The sequence below is a fragment of the Pagrus major genome, chromosome 15 (assembly GCF_040436345.1).
Source record: "Pagrus major chromosome 15, Pma_NU_1.0".
Taxonomy (NCBI): domain Eukaryota; kingdom Metazoa; phylum Chordata; class Actinopteri; order Spariformes; family Sparidae; genus Pagrus; species Pagrus major.
Genome location: NC_133229.1, coordinates 19,657,144 through 19,676,899, shown reverse-complemented (window position 1 = coordinate 19,676,899; position 19,756 = coordinate 19,657,144). Strand labels below are relative to the sequence as shown.

At 39.2% G+C, this 19,756-nt stretch overlaps 1 protein-coding gene across 1 annotated transcript in view; it reads left to right on the top strand.

Moving 5' to 3' along the window:
• anapc1 (anaphase promoting complex subunit 1) overlaps window positions 1-19,298 on the top strand; it is a 47,620-nt gene extending 28,322 nt beyond the window's left edge. Inside the window, exons 39-53 of the mRNA XM_073482541.1 lie at window positions 475-553; window positions 770-844; window positions 1,917-1,969; window positions 2,163-2,310; window positions 2,450-2,646; window positions 5,818-5,904; window positions 7,025-7,142; window positions 9,720-9,797; window positions 9,923-9,990; window positions 10,184-10,322; window positions 11,182-11,268; window positions 14,265-14,360; window positions 15,340-15,529; window positions 17,278-17,409; window positions 18,213-19,298. Of these exons, the coding sequence (XP_073338642.1) occupies window positions 475-553; window positions 770-844; window positions 1,917-1,969; window positions 2,163-2,310; window positions 2,450-2,646; window positions 5,818-5,904; window positions 7,025-7,142; window positions 9,720-9,797; window positions 9,923-9,990; window positions 10,184-10,322; window positions 11,182-11,268; window positions 14,265-14,360; window positions 15,340-15,529; window positions 17,278-17,409; window positions 18,213-18,355 (1,690 nt within the window). The 3' untranslated portion in view covers window positions 18,356-19,298. The remainder of the gene's footprint in view (window positions 1-474; window positions 554-769; window positions 845-1,916; window positions 1,970-2,162; window positions 2,311-2,449; window positions 2,647-5,817; window positions 5,905-7,024; window positions 7,143-9,719; window positions 9,798-9,922; window positions 9,991-10,183; window positions 10,323-11,181; window positions 11,269-14,264; window positions 14,361-15,339; window positions 15,530-17,277; window positions 17,410-18,212) is intronic.
• Window positions 19,299-19,756: the final 458 nt, after the last annotated feature.

Genomic DNA, 19,756 nt, shown 5'->3' with positions numbered 1-19,756 from the left:
GAAGACAAACAACTGATTTTTTGTTCTTTCCTAACTATTCAAGGTTTGAACAATATATTTGATATGGACACCATATGTATTATTGACAGGACAAGAGAAAAATCCTTATTTATTCCGCGCCTTTCAAACACTACAAATGTTATTCAAAGTGCTTTACAACTGATTGACAAAGGGAGTAGGACAGCAGTAAAAGACGATAATATAAGCTATAAATAAATATGGCCAAAATTAGGTGGAATCTACTTTTCACCCATTTCTTGTCCATGTGAATGTTGAGCAGAACATCCTACCCTGCCCGATGAAAAATCTCATCCCTCAGTGGGTCCAGTTGTCACATTATGCTACAAGACTCTCTTACATCTTCTAGCTTTCTGCTATAGGTCAAGAGGTTCCTATGTTCCTTAAGGCTCTGTTGAGAGGGTGTTAAAGAAGGTTATTAACACCTCCTTGTCTCTTCCTGGTTCTGTCCACTAGGTCTATTGCTGATTGGCTGAAACCTCCAGACACTTGGTTCCTCCTGGATTTCATCAAGCCAGAGTTTTTGTTGCTGAGGGTTAGTGTGTGTGTGTGTGTGTGTGTGTGTGTCTAAGTGTGTGTGTGTGTGTGTCTAAGTGTGTGTGTGTGTGTGTCTAAGTGTGTGTGTGTGTGTGTGTCTAAGTGTGTGTGTGTGTGTGTGTCTAAGTGTGTGTGATAATTTCTTTCCACCTTTCCATAATCTGGTATGCCTGTCTCTCTCCTTCCTCTCTGTCTTGCCTCTCCACCCTCTCAGACTCTTGCTCGGTGTATTATCATGTGGGATGAAATCCTGCCTAATACTGAGTGGGTCAAGAGTAACATACCTCAGGTGAGAAAATACACACTTATATACACACAGAGCTTTACTGAGCTGTGATGTCTGGCAGCAAGTCACTATGACTTGTAAAAAAATTCTTAGCTATGAGGTTTGTTTCATTTTGGCTGAATTATGTGGAAAATTACTCCGATTTTATTACTTTCTCAGAAAAATAACTCAGTTTATTAAAGCTTTTCCTTTTGCTGATTTACATACTCGCTGTTTATGAGCTCTTTCCTGATACACACAAAGAAGAACTTTAAAGTTAACATGAGCAGAAATAGCTTCCCTGGTTGAACAGAATGGCTAATTCATAAGCAGAACATCCACTGTAAAATGTCTAACAGGTTGTATAAACAAAGTGCAGTCCAGAAACACCTCGGCAATATGTTAACAACTACCATAGAGGAGCGAGACAGTTATTGTCTCTCACTGGTCTTTACGCCCATAAAGGGTAAATGTATATTTATATTTTAATATAAGATCATAATGAAATGAGTGAAGCAGCTGAGCTGGGCATATGGGTTCTCTTTGAAACACGAGAATCTCTAAAAAAATTGTGACATTATGAGGTAAATAAATTGCTCTTGGTTATAAATAAATAACCAATAAACTTAATTCTATGGAAAAAAAATGTTTCTCTCTAGTTAGGATGTCGGATGGCAAGAAGAACTAGTAACCAAAGTTTAGCACATTCTCAACACTTAACTATCTTAATCGGGTCCAGAACTATCCAAGACCTGAGTTACATGGTCGAGGTAATAGAATTGCTGATTTTATTCAACAGTTTGTACGAAGCTGGATTTCTTACTTTAGCCCATTATCACCAGAACTGGTGACATAATTTTATTCTAGATGATGTGATGTTTAAGACTTGAACACACTGTGGGGCTTGTTGTCCTGGACTTTTAATATCTTTTTCAGTCAGTGACAATTATTTTACAGCAATTAATTGTTTTTACTTATGACTAAGTTAAGAGAATGTTATGCTAATTTAAATGTTAGAAATGCTCAAACAGCCAATTACATAGTACTTTCTAAAGAGAGTATCATACGACTCACTGTTTTCCACATTTGTTTTCAGATCATGAGGGGAACTTTTGACCCTTCAGAAGACATTAATATGGAGACAATGGCGTAAGTATTTAAGCCCCAAACTGGCACTTCATTTTTGTCATATAAATTCCTGATTAAACCATGAATGACTACCGGGGAAATTAGAGTAATCCATCGTTAATTCATGTCACCAGCATCTGTAAATGTGGTAGTGATGTTCTCCACTCTCTCACAGCACCATTAATGATCATGTCATGCCATTTGTTTCTCTCAGCCAAGCCCAAGACTACATTACAGCAGGGGCCTGTCTGGCTTTGGGCTTACGCTTCGCGGGCTCTGCCAACTCCGATGCCTTCGACTGCCTCTACGAGTTTGCCAGGACATTCATGAAGATAATGTCCTTCGCTGGTACAGCTGCAGTTGTAAGTGTTTTATAAGTTTGTATGTGTGTTTAAACTTGTACTTTTATCAGCCTCACCATCTTATATTTTAGACAATGAGTTCTTATATTTCCTCTTTGCTCTCTTTCTCTGTCTGTCAACATATGGCCGGCTCTCATAGCAAACGGGTTATTACAACCTGCAGACCGGTCTGTCAATGATTCTGCTGGCTATGTCCATGGTGATGTCCGGCACCGGGAACCTAAAGGTCCTGCAGCTCTGTCGTTTTTTCCACAAGCGAACCGGTGGCGAGATGAACTACGGCTTCCACATGGCTCATCACATGGCACTGGGTTTGCTCTTCCTGGGAGGGGGCAGGTGAGACACACACACACACGCACGCACACACAAGCACACACACAAAAACACACTTAACAGATTTTGGAGTGTTTTTTTCTGGGTAGGACCAGGTACACACAAATGGTGTGTGGGTTGGCAACACAAATACACACAAGTCTGTTTTGAGTGCCGCCTTGTACATAATGAATGACATTTGCACACACACACACACACACACACACACACACACACACACACACACACACACACACACACACACACACACACACACACACACACACACACACACACACACACATCCAAACCAGGTTCCTCTAACCACTGACCTTGGTTTGTATATTTTCAAGAGAAACAATGGCTCCCACTCTCTCATTACATGTTGCAAATGTTTCTCCACCTACAGCTGTAATCAGATTAACCTTTGGATTTCATTCATAACATGTTTTATTTTTGCACTGCATGCTGAAAGCCCATGCAGCTGCAGAGACTCAGTTTGAATGTCATGCACCGTAGTGTGTATTATCACTCTATGTTGTTACTGTGGGTCAGCTGAAGTTGAACTTCATGCCTGTGTGCAGACTCATGTCATGTCATTGTTGTATTGCCTTTATTCTCTCCCTCTGCTCATCTGTCATTCAGTCTCTCATCCGTTTGCATTGAAATTTACTATTCATATTCGCGTTTCATTATTATCACTACATCTCTGTCATTCATTTTTTCCTCATTCATTCTCGCACCTTTGTTTCCCTCTCTACCGCTAACCTCTGTCGTGTGGCTTTCTCACCCTTCCTCCTTCCCTCTCTCTGACTGTTCGGTTAGTTTCTCTTCCCGTTTATTCAGTTTTTTTAGCAGGAAGCTGAAGTGAAACTTGTGTTTTTCCACACAAAGTCAAACATGGCGTTCACACTAATGATAACTGCAGCTCACTGTACGTCTATAAAAGTTTATAGTCATTGTGGGTCAAATGTAGAGGACAAACTTTCCCACAGTCACGAAAAAGTATAACTTCACACATCTTTATGGTTTGTAGATAACAATAGTAAGAAGTTTATTTTTTTTTCTGCTCTTACTGGCAGTTCATACCTCACATAGTTCCTCAGTAGTTGAGTGAAACGTTGAGTCCAGCATAAAGGAACTGGTGACTCAGAAGAACTGGTTGTTGGCCAGCAATCTTCTTTTTAACGGCTCCATCGTCCTGTTATTGTAGCAGAAGTGGACCTAACCATTACAGCAGGAAGTTTCAGTTTGTAATGTCGCAGTTAGTCAGTTTGAAAGTTGTGAAGTCACAGATGTCAGTTAAAGTGTGAGGTTATTAGTTGTAAAGATGAGACTGTTGATGCCTCACAGTTTAACAAACGGTGCTTTATGGAAGCAGTGAGGAGCAATTAACCATATTTGGTTGTGAGAGTTAATTATTCATGAATGGAAATTGTTTTGTTGTGTAACATAAATGTATACTTTTCTTATAAATTGAGTCTTCCTGTTTTAGGGCTGCAACTAATGATTATTTTCATCTGTCAATCAGTTGATCATTTTCTCAATTGTTTGGTCTAGAAAATGTTTACCAAGGTGATGTCTTCATAGTTCTTGTTTTCGTCATACGTGTTGTCCAAAACCCAAAGATATTAGTATATTATCGCATGAGACAATGAAAAGGAACACATTCTCTGAGAGGCTGTAACCAGTGACAATGTTCAAACCTTGATAAATCCTGTTTTTATTCAAGGTAACAGCATGTTTCATAACTTCTTTGGAAACATCAGATACTTCAGAGAATGAGGAAGGAAGTTGAGAAAGCTACTAAACATGAATTAATCTTTAAAGTATCTCGTCCGTGAACATTTCTGCCTGAGTAATGTCAGAGATATTTTGAGCCGTGATCCCACGTTACACCATGATGTCAGGAAACTTATGCTGTGCTCCAGTCAAGTTGGAGGTCGGAATGTCCTATACGAAATTTCCAACTTCCAACCTCAGTCATTAACAAAACGCTTGGTTGACCGTAACAAAAATAATATCTCTCTGACCTCTCTGAAGTGTACACACAATTGAACCCTCAAGGTGCAGCGTGTTTGCACATATAAATAAAACAGCGACAAACAACCAACTATGAACCTGGCTGATTACCGGGGCTGATTTTTCAGATTATCGGTATCAGGGATTTTTCTGTCAGGTTGGTGATAAAATAAGCACATTTAAAAATGTGCTACTATAGCTCTGATGCAACTTTCTCAACAAACTCAAGTAAAAATACCTCAAAATTGTACTTAAGAGCAGTACTTGAGTAAATTGTACTTTGGTTCATTCCATCACCTGTTGTAGACCTCTTTCCACATAAATTGCATACTAGGTCCTTAGAAAACTTCATTTACTTTATTCTCATTGAACACCATTTATTTGCTTGAAATACAAGAGTTTGAGGGTCAAACTGATGCTGATACCAGAAATTTAATCAGGTGTTCCCACTCAAACAACTGGGGAATGCAATAATTGGATACCGATACATCGCTGAGTCGTTTGTCACTGGCATAATTTCAAGCAGATCTGGTACAAATTAACATTTTATCTCCACCCTAACACATTCTATTCAGACTCTACACACCCAGCCTCTATTTTAGGTTGTTTAATTTGTGAACTGAAAGAATGTAATGTTCAGTGTGGTTGAGGCTCTTGAACATGCAAAACATGCCCCAAGCAGACATTTAATTGAAGAGCAACATCTTTTACCTCAGTTGACCTCAGCTGAGTATTAAGCACTCTTACAAGTAACCTCAATGTACAAGCAACCTTTATTGTCGGATTGAACTTTATTGTAATGACTCCATTAGTCAAAGTACACACTTGACTGCCAGCTATTATGTTTAAGTGTCTCTGTTGTGGCCTGTGATGACGTTTACTAGATTACAACACACCTGGTTTCACTAACAAAGACATGTTTATTTTGGCGCTTTCAAAACTTGTGCAATATCGACAGTGCTTTGTGTTCTGTCATGAACACTGTAATTTTGTTATTTTTATTCTTCTGTCCCAAGTATACTTTACATACCCTTCATGTCTGTTATTTTTTTGACTGTTGCAATAAGTGGGTAATTTTAGTGCACACTTTGCATATGTGTGTGTGTGAGAGAGAGTGAGAGGAATGTATTTTCAGCAGCATTTGTGATTTTGTTTGATGTCGTCTAATGTTAGGTACACCCTGAGTACCTCTAATTCAGCCATCGCTGCGCTGCTGTGTGCCCTGTATCCTCACTTTCCTGCTCACAGTACTGACAACCGGTGAGACCATCACACTCACACACACACACACACACACACACACACACACACACACACACACACACACACAGACACACACACACGTTGGTGTGTATGAGGATGATTGTGAACCTTTGACCTTTGACCATGCAAGTTAAAGAAACCTTTCAAATTATTTGCAATTTCTGTGTGATTGCTGCTTATAAATGTACACACGTAGATAAGCTTGGGTTCTGATCACAAGCTCCATTTTTGGATCCAGTTCCTTGTCGGCAAAATTCCCAGATTCATTAAGCTCTGACGCAAACATTTTTCTTATCAATCTCTGTACATCTCCTCGCTGTTGGCAAAGACCAATGTTGAAAACATGCGGGTAACATTAGTAGGCTTCTCACTTATAATCACCATTGACCGTCACATGAGCAGCACTTAACATGCTGTTGAGTCCAAGTTAAACATGTTATGTATATCAAATAAATTTTTTGAGCTCAGGACCACCATTATTTGGAATCATGTGTAAAAGTCAGTGCATCAGAAGAACATGACATGACATCTGACATTTCATTCCTATGCTCCTCATCTCATTTTCAGGTTGTATCAACATGCTGTGGAAATAATTTTGTTGCTGCCACTCTAAATTCTTGATCAACAGTAGGTGATCACAGATCACTAAATCTCTCAGTCATAGTTATTCATGACTTTAGTTACATGCACATTATGAAAGGTAAAACAGCCAATGTTTTGTGTTAATTTCTCTTATTTTCATGTTTTTTAATCCAAACGATTCAACATTGTATCTTGTTTCTTCCAAAATGTAATCCCTGTCCTGGTAGAAAAATCTCAAAACCAACCAATTTGCACTATTATTGGACATTACAACTCCCTACTGCTCCATGGTAACTCGTTAAAGTGGATCACGGGTTCTTAAATTTCAGGTGACACATGCATCTTATTCAATGGTCATTGATAAAAAATATAGCTTGAAATTAAATCAAGTAAGCAATATAATTAAAACAGTTTTTTTCTGTAAGTGTGGTAAAAGAGGAGCGTCCTTTGTGCAGGAGAATAAATGGATGTGTTTGACCCTCTCATATTTCTACCATGAACAAAATGTGTGTTGATGTTGTTATTGTTGCTGCAGTTACCACCTACAGGCCCTGCGGCACCTGGCCGTGCTGGCTGCAGAGCCACGCCTGCTGGTCCCCGTGGATGTGGACTCCCTGAAGCCCTGCTATGCCCTCTTAGAGGTCACCTACAAGGTAAGTTCATCAAGATTGGTCAGGTTGACACAAGTAGCCACCAACCTCAGATAAAGGAGAAGCTCCCATTTCTCATGTACTGCCCTTCAAGGGTTTTGTAGTATGTCTTTAAAATTGAGTCACAGTGTGTGTTAGGCGTAAAAAGAAGTCTCTCTATCTCTGTCACACATACTAAAAAAATGTCCATTGCTGCACTTCCTCTTGACCATCCGTTTTACATGCAAACACACAAATTGTTTAACATGATGTGTGATAAACAATATGTTCTGTTTTCAGTTCATTTTGAGGTACAAGAAAAACGCGCCTATCCACCAAACTATAGCAAAGTTCTCCTTTCAGTGAGCGTCACTGTCGTCAGCTGTACAGCTTCCTCAAGCTCACAGTTCAGCTTGCGGTGTTTTTTTGTGCAACTTGCTCTAACTGTTAGGCCAAGTCAGTGTTACTTCCCACCACTGTAAGAGAAACTACATTGGTGGCATCTCATTCATACTAATACATATTTAACCTTAAACTTTGGTGTGGATCCAGATAAAGGGCAGAATCCAGGAACTTTTTTCTCACTTTCTGGAACATTGCAAAATACAGCAAGCTTAAAATTACAGTGATACAGGGGTATCGCATTTGATATTTGATAAGGCATTTGATTAGAAATTTAAGGGGACTGTCAACAGTTAAAAAATAAAGAAAATAAGACAATCATGCAATATGGCCAAATGCAACTCTGACTTGCATTTTTCCACTTTTAAAACTTCTATTTCTTCTATTCATTTTTCTTTGCAACAGATTCTGCCTTAGTCGTCACTGTGGTGCATTCCAAAGTGGTTCAGACATCTGGTGACCTTGAACAAGACGCCAGTTTGTCCTGTGTAGTTGGCCACAGTGATGTCACTTGGATCATGTGTGATCATGTGAAGCAGGAAGGAGACATACACTGTGAACTGGTCCTGATGCCTCACTTCAGGACACTTTTACAACCTAAACAACCTAAAAGTAAAAAACCAAACAAAAAAACAACCGTCCATTATCATGTTTAACCAGAAAATGAGGTGGTGAGATGAGAATAACTGTAGATGTTTTTCATGTGTATCACATTTACTCGGCTATTATCTTCCTCCAGTCTATGTGGAGTGCCTCAGCATTTTCAGACATGTACTTTCGACAGCTATTGTTGCAATACTCTAGTTGTGTCCTTACAGATGCAGTAAATAGCTCCTGAATTACAGGAGCAGAAATTTCTAAATCTCCCTCTGTGAGGTTTTGTTGTTGCTCTGTATATATTTGGCTCGTTTAGAAGCTTTGTTCTCCAGTTTTTCTGCAGCACTGTGAGGTTGTGTTTAGTATTTTAATTTCTAGTCTTACAGATTATGCAAGGAGTCATTTGGAGTTTTTAAATTCTTCTTTAAAGCTTTCTCTGAAAGCTTAGACATTGTGGCTGCTAAAGCAGAATGTGAAACACTGAGAAGAGTGAGAAACAAACTAGATAATGCTCCCTTTAACATTTATTACCTCCATGACGTTTTTGGAGCAAGCAGACTATTTTTCCATTTTTTCCACCCGTACATCTTTCCAGCGCCTAGTATTTATCATCTTTGGATGATTCTGCTTTTATAAAATGTTGTGCAAGAGTAGAAGTGTGCACATTCAGTAGATTAGAGTTTTATAGATGCAAGATGGCTTACGACTGGTAGTTTGCAAAATGAAAGAGGAAAGTGAACGAGCGACAACTCAGTGTCTGCAAAAGCTAAGGCCATAAAACACTAAAGATTTAGGTTCGTATGACAATACACACTCACACACACAGTATGACGTAGATCAAAACACTCAGACCCATTCTTTTCCATGTGGGTCTGACACACTGTTGCTGTCTTTATGCTTGTCAATACGGGTTGATGTGTGTCATCTCACCTGGAAACGCTTTGATGTGCATCAGCTTTACAGAGAAGTATCAATTTTTTTACATTGGCTTTCTTTATTAGCACACTTCAGCTTCTATAACTTAACTACTTCCATGTTATGCTCCTTAATGCAGCTGATGTGTGTCTCACACATCTGCTACCACAGTGGATTTGCCATTTTTGTTCCTTTATCACAGATAGAAAAGAGATGACAGGAAATTAAGGAGGGAGATATCAGCAAAAATCCCTGGAAAGAATCGAACCAGGCATGACGCGACATTTGCGGGCCAACCCACTACAGTGGATTTAAGCTCCTGTTATTTCATATTTTCTACATATGAAGGATGGTAGAAGGTCAAAGATGGAGGTCATTGTCCACAGTGAGGACCACCTCTGACAGCAGTCTTCACTTCAATTTAATTCACAGCAGAAAGCTCAGCTTGACACTGTGAACATCATCAGTCAATACGTCACTTGCTGTGTGAGAGAAATGTCGACAACCAAACTGTACAGTATGAAAGACGAAATATGAAATTAAAATAATATTTTTTTTCAATGCAATTAAGACTTAGTGGCTGCCGTAAGCTGTAAGGTGTCCAACTTTAAGCAGTGATGGTATGAAACTGAAAACATGACCCTTTGTTCTTGTTTAAGTTTTGATGACGGCTTTTCCTCGTTTCAGGAGACCAAGTGGTACGATGAGACGACCGTAGAGTTGATGGCCCCCACCATGCTCCCTGAGCTGCACCTTCTCAAACGGGTAAAGCCTGAGAACATCACATCACAACTTCTGGACTTTGTAGTCCAGCGGAAAGTAGATCTTAATTCTTCTAAATTCTATCTTAATTCTTTTGTTTTCTAATTAAGGTTTGCTTATTTTTGCAGGTAAAAGTAAAGGGGCCGCGATACTGGGAACTGTCCGTCGACCTCAGCAAAGAAACACAGCATCTAAAGTAAGAATAAAGGGGAAAAAAACAGTTTTACGTCATTTGTTTAAAACTTAAACAGAGGTTTTCAGGCACTCACTCAAATGAAACCACTAAATACGCAGTCAGTGTGCTATGAATAGATTGGTGGAATCCAGGGGGAAGCTTTGATCTCATGTATTGATTTGGTCGATTGATCTGAAGGATGATCTTCCCTCAGGTCCATCCTGTCCAGAGACGGGGTGTTGTATGTGAAACTACGAGCCGGCCAGCTGCCCTACAAAGACGACCCTCAAGGCTGGAAGAGCCTGCTGGCCTCCACCGTCAACCACCGCAACTCTGGAGTCAGAGCCTTCAAGGTAAACACGTGGAGATGTCACACATAATACCAACATTACAAGTCTATTTAGTTTCTGTAGACATGAGTAATCTGGGGAACTAGGCCAGCTTTGACGGAACATATGGACTGAAGGCTGTGTTGCTATGAAAACACAAAAGCATACTGTCGTCAAAGTGAGGTTAGTGGGGAGATATGATTAAACCTCAGTCGGGGCTTCATTATTCATATGGGTGTAGAAATATGTGTCTGTGCTTTTTCCACAGTGGATTTCTGGCTGTATGATGTTGGAACACCCAAAACTTGACCTTTACTGTGGATGCTTTCATTTATTGAAGCATTTTCTACAGTAAAACCCCATCTTGGCTGCTGGAAATAGTCTTACATGTTGATAAAATAGACCCAGACTTAGAGTGTGTAGAGTATACAGAGTTTTAATTTAGATTTTGCCTTCAATATCATTTTCTTGATTTAAAGAAAAAAGCTCTTCCCCAATAACAGGCTACAAATAATGAAGCAGTGAGAGGAACTGAACTGACCTCCTCCCTGGTGGCTGGTTGTGTCCAGTCTTGGCAGGTTGTCACTACAGGTTCAGCAGGCAGCTGTGTGGTTGACAGACTATTACTGGTTCCCTGATGGCGTCATTGTACGCTGCCAATACATCTGCAGGTCCAGAGGGGGGAAAAAAACTAATTATTTATTCCACACTTCCCCCTTTTTGTCTTTTTCTTCTTAAGCATTCAGCCTTTCTTCTTTCTCTTGACTGCATCCTCTCTGACGCCCTTCCTTGACTGTCTTTTGTACCTTGCCCTGTTTCTCTAAGCTGCCTTTTATGCCTGAGTTCATATCAATAATTTGATCATTTCCTCTTGTTTCTGCAGCCTGATGCCATCTCTACGTTCACCTCAGAGCCTGCCTTGGTCTCCTTTGCCAAGTTCTTCTGTAAAACATCTGAAGAGATGAAACATGTGAGTTTAGCACACAGAAATAGATGTAGGTCCAGTCTGAAGGCAGTTTTGCTCCTTAGTTGCATGCCTGTACATCCATTTAATTGACTGATTAAATATGTTGTCAGTTCAACCAGTTTAAAACAATGTAAAATACCATCTTTTTCACCAACCCAGCTCAAAATACTGACTCAGTGAATTACAGGCTAATGTGTGATTTTGAACAAACGTTTAGTTTTTTAAAGTATATATACATTAAAGCCTGAATATAATATACCTTAGTTTTTACCCGTCTGGTTTTATAACATCACTTTTTATACTGTTTTTGTATGGTGTTTACAATAACAATCCAGGAAGCAGTCATGTTTATAGCTCATGGAGGTGCCGTGACTTTAGTAATGGAAAGTCATGAAAAGGTCATTGAATATTTTATCAGAGCTGCAATGGAAACTGAGCACTAATTAAATAAGACTTTGCTCAACATTAGTTTTCACTTGCTGTGCTGTTGATGTGGCTCTCAAAGCAGAAACGCTCCGCTCTGTTGAAAGTCGGCTCCAAACTCTTTCCCTCCAGCCAGCTCATTTAACAGGGGAAAACATCCAGACATGTTTGTTTTGTTTGTTTTGTCAAAAACCAAATAAATATATTTCTATGCACCCTGCATCCCTGCTAACATTGTGTATCCTGAATCGGGTCTTCTTCAGGATGTTTATAAGCATACTAATATATATATATAGTGACAAATATTCAAAAAATGGACTGTTTTGAATATTTAACTTAGAGAAAAGTTAGGAAACTGTCAGCACAAACAACAAAAAGCAAAAGGAGTTGGTATGCCTCATCTGTTCTTGATAAAATCATCACATATCAAAGGAATAATTTTCAAGCACGTAATAGTCTGGAAAAATTGATTCAAGTAAATGTCAAGGCAGTTATCCTTTATCAACTCTTCTTAAATGATATCTAGCTCTCCGGAAAACTTTAATATGCATGAAAACACAGTGGATCTCTCTGTAATGAACAAAGTCAATGTTTACCGTAAATAAGATTTAACGTTAAGAAGAGAAACATAATTCCACAAACAACTACTTAATCTTTCCACGGAGATGAATGAAAAGTAACAGCAAATATGAAGTATTCATCAGACTCTCTGTCTGTCTGTGTTTTTCTGTGTTTATGTTGGGGGAATTATATTAAATGAACTGACACGCTGGAACATGTGTCTGGATTAGCTAACAAGTTCAACTATGTCTGTGGTGTTGATAGACATTCAACCATGACTTTGACTCAAAATGCCAAGAACAGATTTATAAACAAGATAAATGAGAACAATTCTCTGATGTGCAGCTGCCTTAAAGGAATCAAAGGGGCACTCCTCTGATTTTACACATAAAGTTCATTTTACAGGCCATGGGAAGCACTACTCAGCCTTGGTGTTGTCTTTTGTGGCTCTTGAGGGAGTTTTCCGAAGTCTGAAAAAAAAAGACATAAAGATGTGGGCATTTAGGAGGTGACCAGTTTAATAAAAGACGTTTTTGAGTTGCGTAATGGGAAATGTTGAATCAAGCTCTAATTCTGACCAGTGAAAGGGATTTAAAGTCGGGATCTGTCTGCCTCTGCTTCAACAACTTTGATGAATCGTTTTACTAAATCTGTCTCTTGTCCCCCAACTTTATTGAAGTGCAACTTTAAAAATGCAAGACTACAAAAGAAACAATCAAAGTTTTGATAAAAGGGTCAGACTTGTCAGCTAATCTGCTTCATTAGGACTGTGTGAATGTGGTTTGATCAGATTTGATAAAGACCTGACAACATAAGCAACCATACCACTGTCATCAGACTTATTAAAATGTTGGAAAATCCTGATTGGTGCACAGAACGATGTGACAACCTATTTTTTTACAGGGCCCCGTCCACTGTATATCAGCGAGAAGAGCAAAAAGAAAAGCACAGCTACAGAAAAGTTTGTGTTCCTGTTGGATCACAAATCAATCCCAGTAGGAAGCTGCTAGAGAAAATAGATTTTTGGGGCCTTCAAAGCACATTAAGAGCAGGAATGTTAGGTTTCTGTGCTGTAACTGGTATATTTTCTCAGCTTCAAACACAAGTCTGCTTTATATGTATAGTACATGTCATACACAGGGTAATTTCAAGAGTTTAAATAGATTGTATAGATTGTTGGGACCAAGGCTAAGTCGGCTTATTAATCACTTGACTTCTATTATCTGACTTAAGAGGCTGCGTCATCACACAGCCAGAGGTCACAGGTTTCAGCACAGTGAAATGGAAGAAAATGTATAATTTTATAGTATAATGTTCAGTCATTGAATTTAATGACATCACAATTTCTACTTCTAAGTGCTATGTCATAGGCTACTGGGCTTGTTTCAGTTTCTTGAAGACATTTCACCCCTCATCCAAGAGGCTTCTTCATTTCTGAACTGAAGAAGGCTCTCGGATGAGAGGTGAAACGTCTTCACAGAACTGAAACAAATCCAGTTGACTACGATATAGCACTTAGAATTACCATGACCTGGATGACTGAGAACCTTCATCAACATCACAATTTCTAGTCCATCAATTCCTCTCACAAGACCTTTCACATATTCATTTTGATTCTAGGAACCCTTTAAAAAAACACAAACTTGAATGCACTTCTGGGTATATGAGGAGTTTTTACACCTAGGAAACAGGAATTTGCGGCCACGCCCAAATTGAATCGAGATACTAGGACTGTGTCTGATTAATACAATGACATGTAGAGAAGTGCAATATGTTTTCCAATTTCACCATCATCATGATCAGAACTGTTAAACACACCACAAAAGAGGATATTTGTTGAATAAATCACCAAAACTAAAAACTGTATCTGCTAGACAAACGTAAATTAGCTTGGGCATTTGTTCTTTCATAGACCAACCTCCATATTTTGTTAAGTTATTTTAGTGAAAATGTATATATGTATGCACCAGCCTGTTTATGTTTTTTCACTCACTCTGTCTGCATTGTGTTCGCAGAGAGAGGATTCTCTAGTGTTGTTCTCTGCGATGCTGTACGAATGTGTGACGCAGGAATGTCCAGAGATGCTGCCCACGTATATTGCAATCGAGCAGGTAACCGTGCACACACACACACACACGCACACGCACACGCACACACTGAGTTGTGTGCTGATGCTGTCGAATTGGTCCTCTGACTTGTCACTGTTTTAGCAATTGTAGTGCAATTACTACATCAAGCAAAAATAATGAAAAATAAATGAAAAGATAAAATAAGGGCAGATGTTCACTCTGATAGGTTACTTCAGCTTATCTCAATTTAGGTTTAAATGGATGTTCTGAGACCAACAGCTACCTGTAAGTTTGGGAATCAATTTAAAAAGTTATGTGTGTGCAAATTGTGGATAACGGAATATAATTTGAATATTAATAGCACAAAATATATTGAAATGTAAAGTCTGATGGCTCCGGTTGCTGTCGTTTTATAGATATAGATATAGTCGTGTCTACGAACACGTTTCTCTACTTAACACTTAACATTACAGCACTGCCAAAGACCAAAATACAGGTATTGGATGACTAAAGCCAGAATAATACTTCTGTGGTGATGCATGTAAATGTCCTTGCAAACCCACGCAGAGAAGGGTGTTATGGGTAACTGTGGGTCACAAAGGAGCTCAACAATGATTCAGCATCCTATCGGGAAGTGTTTCCTTCAGAGTTTGGGCGTAGTGACAATTTTAGCAAAGCATAGGAAACTAACTTCCTCTTCAAGGCACTTTATGTAGTCCATTTTACGTTAATAAATCCAAATTCCTTCATTTTTCTGTCGCAGATGTAGTGCTTTGTCTCTGGGTGAAATTAGTTTACGTTTCCTGGTTTCTTCTACATTTTCTTTACATTGTGGTTTGTCATATATGACGCTGTTTCCTTGTGGGGACATACCTTTAAACCCCCAATATATACAAGTATAAAAGACCCAAGAATGTTTTTAAAATATCCAGTGACAGATACACTAACAGATACACAAACTGAAGTCACTGAATAAAAATCCTTTCCGCCATTTTGAGATACATTAACCCTTGTTTCTCAGGCGGTAGGTGCTCTGCGTCGGGGTGACCTCCTGCAGACCTTCCCCCTGTGGCAGATGCGTCTGGTGGTGGAGCTGTGGGACAGCAGGGTGCTGCGGGGTCCGGCTAATCGTCACGACACCCTGCTCACCTCAGAGTTTCTGCCCGTCATGAAGAACATGGTGGATGTAGCATTGGACAGCTGGCTCAAAGGTGAGGAGCAGCAGGATGAGTGGATATAACCGTAAATCACAGTGTTATGATGGTACATACCTGGATGATGGACAAACCTGACATTAGCAGCTCAGTTATTCCAGTGTAGCTTCTCATTTAATGGTGAATTAGAAAAAACAACTTTATTTAAATGTGTACTATGTGCATATTAAGAAAAAAATAAAACTGAACATGTTTAAGAAGTCGATCACTTCTTCAAAATTAATTTTACTTCAACTGCATGAAACAAAAAGTTGATTTTGACTGTTCAGCAGCAGTGTCACTGGTTGGAAATGTCACACACACTGGACGTGTCTGAGCTTGTTTTCCTGTAAAGGGCGTAGCACATTAATGTCAGGACAAACTGTGTAGACACTCAAACACATATTCCTTTGCTGACTTGCGTGCACACACACACACACAGATACAGTAATAAATGTGCACTGAGAGGCGTGGGAAACAGGTGAAGTATTTGGATGAGATGATGTAAACAGTTCAAACATGGCATGACTTTCATGAAGCCTCTTGGCTCTGGCTGCCATTTCAAAGGAAAACCAAACTAACTCCACCTCAAAGATCAGGAATGTTGCTGTTCTCTGGAACTCACCCATGAACAAAATATGTGTCTAGATTTATCCTTGTTATTTTTATGATTCATGTTTCTTCTCCTCTACTGTACTCTATGCCATTAGTGGTTCTCTGCAGTGCTGCACTGAAATTGACCAGAAGATGGAACACCTGCGGTCATACAGATTTCCCAATGATGCTGAAAGTCTTAGAATTTCATGAATATTAAAAATATTTAGGACAAGGAACGTTATTATAGACCTTTTCAGTTTTTCTAGGGAAGTTTTGGGTACAAAATAGAATTTTACAAATCATCTACATTCCAGAAATGCATGTGTTAGATGTGTGGATTATGCATACAGCAATATGCATGTGCAATATAGTCATTGCACATGCATCTCCGACACTCATGCAAGAGTATTTTTCATATTCTTATCCTTAACGTCTCGTTCTTTTTTCTGTGGTGTTTGCTTGTGAAAGTGTCCAAGTCAAATTCACGACAAACTTGAAAAAAGTCTGCACGCTGTAGCACCCTGAAACATAAACTTTTCAACCAGCTTTGTAATCACTGCGGTTTTGGTCATAAATGCAAATGAACAATGATAAACTTCTCTCCATTTTGCCTGCACCCAGTCTGCAGACAGTCTGAAGATCATTTGCTCAAAACTTCACTTGTTAATGGGCCAATAAATTGCACTCAAGGGAGTTTTAGTGTGCTGACTTTTATCAAGTTTTTAGTGATTTCTTCTTCTATTGGTCTAGGCCACCTGCCTTAAACAGTTTCTGGATTTGTGCGTCTGCTCTGTATTGCCAAGTCAAAGTCACAAAACTGTCTTAACTGGACAAACTTGTTGTAAATCGCTCAATTCCGCCTGATGAATGGCGCCTATTAACTACAGACCATCTTACAATGGGTTCACACCAGCTGTTCACTGAGTACTCAGATCTTCAAAATCAACCTTCATTTGGATCTGAACTAGACACCTGTAAAGTTTTGGTAATTAAAATGAACAGTTGCAGCAGTTCATGTAGAATCAAACGCGTTTGATCTGTTTACAGATAATTCAACTTGTATTTGTTGCCTGTTAAAAAAAAATGCATTCATTTTAAAGTCGGCTGTATGCACAAATGTTACACAAAAATAAAATAATTGATTACCTTGTGTGTATTTTCTCTTCTAGAAAACAGCTCAGTGTTGAGGTCCTACATGAGGGGCGAGGCCCTCCCTAAAGACGCCCAGTCCACTGTGTTGGCCTGCTTCCTGGTGTACCGCTCCATCCCCTGCCTCAGGAACACACACACACAACTGGAGGGTAAGACAAACACATGTTGTCACTGAACTCGAAAGCTTCACCTGTGTAAACTTACATTTGCATGTAATTACTCAGCATGCTGTTTATGTACACACAGCAGCAGGAATATTATTCTCTGTAGTTGAGTGCATCATTTTTATGCTACTATTTCAGAGGGAAAGAAGCTTTTACTGCACAATATTTATTTATATTTATCAAATTACATTTAAGCTTAAATTAAAAGTAGATGTTTAATAAACACTACTGTATTATTGAAGCTTAAACTAGTTGTTTCCTAACCTTTTTAGCTTGCGACCCCTTACAGAAAAGCAGTTTACGAGTAAGGGCTCCTTGAGACAGATTTCACGTGTCTGTGAGTTGTCAGCAGTTCCAACAAAGAGACATTTGGCCTTGAATCTTCTCACATGGTTTCATGTGAATAACCGCTTGAGATTAAAGAGACAGAATTATTCAGTATTTCACAACTAAGCAAAGTATTTGTTTATTCTTCGTATTCTTTTCATCACCATTCATCATCTCATGGCCTGCCAGATTTATCTTGTGACTGCTGGAGAAGGGCCTGACTAAACATACCTAATTGGAGTATAAACTAGCTCCACCTTGAGCAGCCACAACTTTGAAAGGCTGCCTACACGTACTGTATATATGCATCATATTAACAATCTAATAATGTTATATATAATTATAACTGAAGCTGCGTCCAAACATCTTAATCACACGGATTGAATGCACACTACCAAAGAAAAAGACTATCATTACAGTGATGTTGAACTAGTCTGAAGCCCTCACCTCCCTCCCCGCAGGCTGCAGCTCACTCGGAGATTTATTGTCTCGCAGCAGTCAGCTGGGCATCCCTCTCAGAGACCTCCTGAGGCTGGTACCCATCCTGCTGGGCTCTGCATCCGGACCACAGACACTGCAGGGCTTCCCTTTGCAAGCATTTTGATCCTGGTGCTAAGTACTAGTCCAAGTGACTAGTAACCTCCCAGAGATGCAGTTCATAGCCTTACGTTCCCACTGCGAGCACAGGTAGGACAGATTTCTACAGCAAGTGGGCCCAAATGTGACCATAAGAGGTCTCACTGCATCACTGTGGCATGAGTGCCCTGCCTATGAGAAGGACTGATTGGAAACTACAGACTTTGCTTCCTTCTCAGCCACTATAAAATGTTAGTTTTGTAACATAATATTTCTATTTAGTGTTTTTTTACAGCATAAAGAAAGTGAGGCTGCATTAAAAATGCAGCACATGTGCCATTTTTTGGTACAACAAATCCAAAATGGAGACTTTCTTCACTTGCTCAAAAGTCCAACAAGGACAGAAAGGACTGGTGTGTACGAAGTGAAAAGGATTTGGTTGTAGTCGTACCAGAGTTCCTCCTGCCTGTGAGGGTGCTCAGGTTCAGACCCCTGTGTTGTGAAGACGAGGAAACAAAGACAAGACAATAAAATGGAAAAGTACCTGAATGCTTCATGAATACTGTGCTTTATTCTGTCAGAATTCCCCATGAGGCTCGGTTCTAACTTTAATCAAATGTCAGCTGCCTTTATTATTTTCTCTTCCTTCAGAAAGCATTTGATGTTTCGTACAAAAACCAGCTAAGATCTTGCTGCTCATTAAACCACTAAGAGAACTGCACTCTAGTTTTTGTTTTTGTGTATTCGCTCATTAGCGCAGCTGGTCAGCCTTTTTATGGCCTAGTCCAGCATGTTTTGCATATTTCCCATGGATTTTTTGCTGTACTGCTTTGGTCAAGATTAATGGTTTTTGAAATGAGTCGCTGATCAAAACAGCCTGTGGGTTTTTTCTTTTAGGTGGTTCCCCACATGAAAGGTGTCCCCTAATCTTCCAGTGGTATTTTTTAATAAAACCGTGTACTTCACAGAAACGACTGAATTTACTTGTCCTTCGCACTTAGCTGGAAAAAGTTGGTTCTCAGTTTTGCTTTTGTTTTTTTTTGTTTCTTACATTTAAAACCCTAACCCTTTGCTGTGATCATCTTGCATGGTTAATGATCAAACTGCCAGCCTGTAATGTTTTAATTAAGGCCCTAAAGGTGCACTATGTAGAAGAAAAATATTAATTGACTGATTTTTAATTTTTTTTTATGCCTAAACAAACAAAATAAACAAACTCTTTGTTTTCATGACTGAATAAACAAACTGGCCTTAAAGGACAACAGTTTCATACGGTTTTACTTTGTATATATTTGGCGGCCACCTTTCTAGCTACAAACAGTGTTCTGGGGACCTTATTTTCCTCTGAGAACAGCTTGTTTATTCAGTTATGGTTCAGTTCTGAGTTTGTTTTATTACCTTATTAATCCTGTAAATATTAAACTTCTGA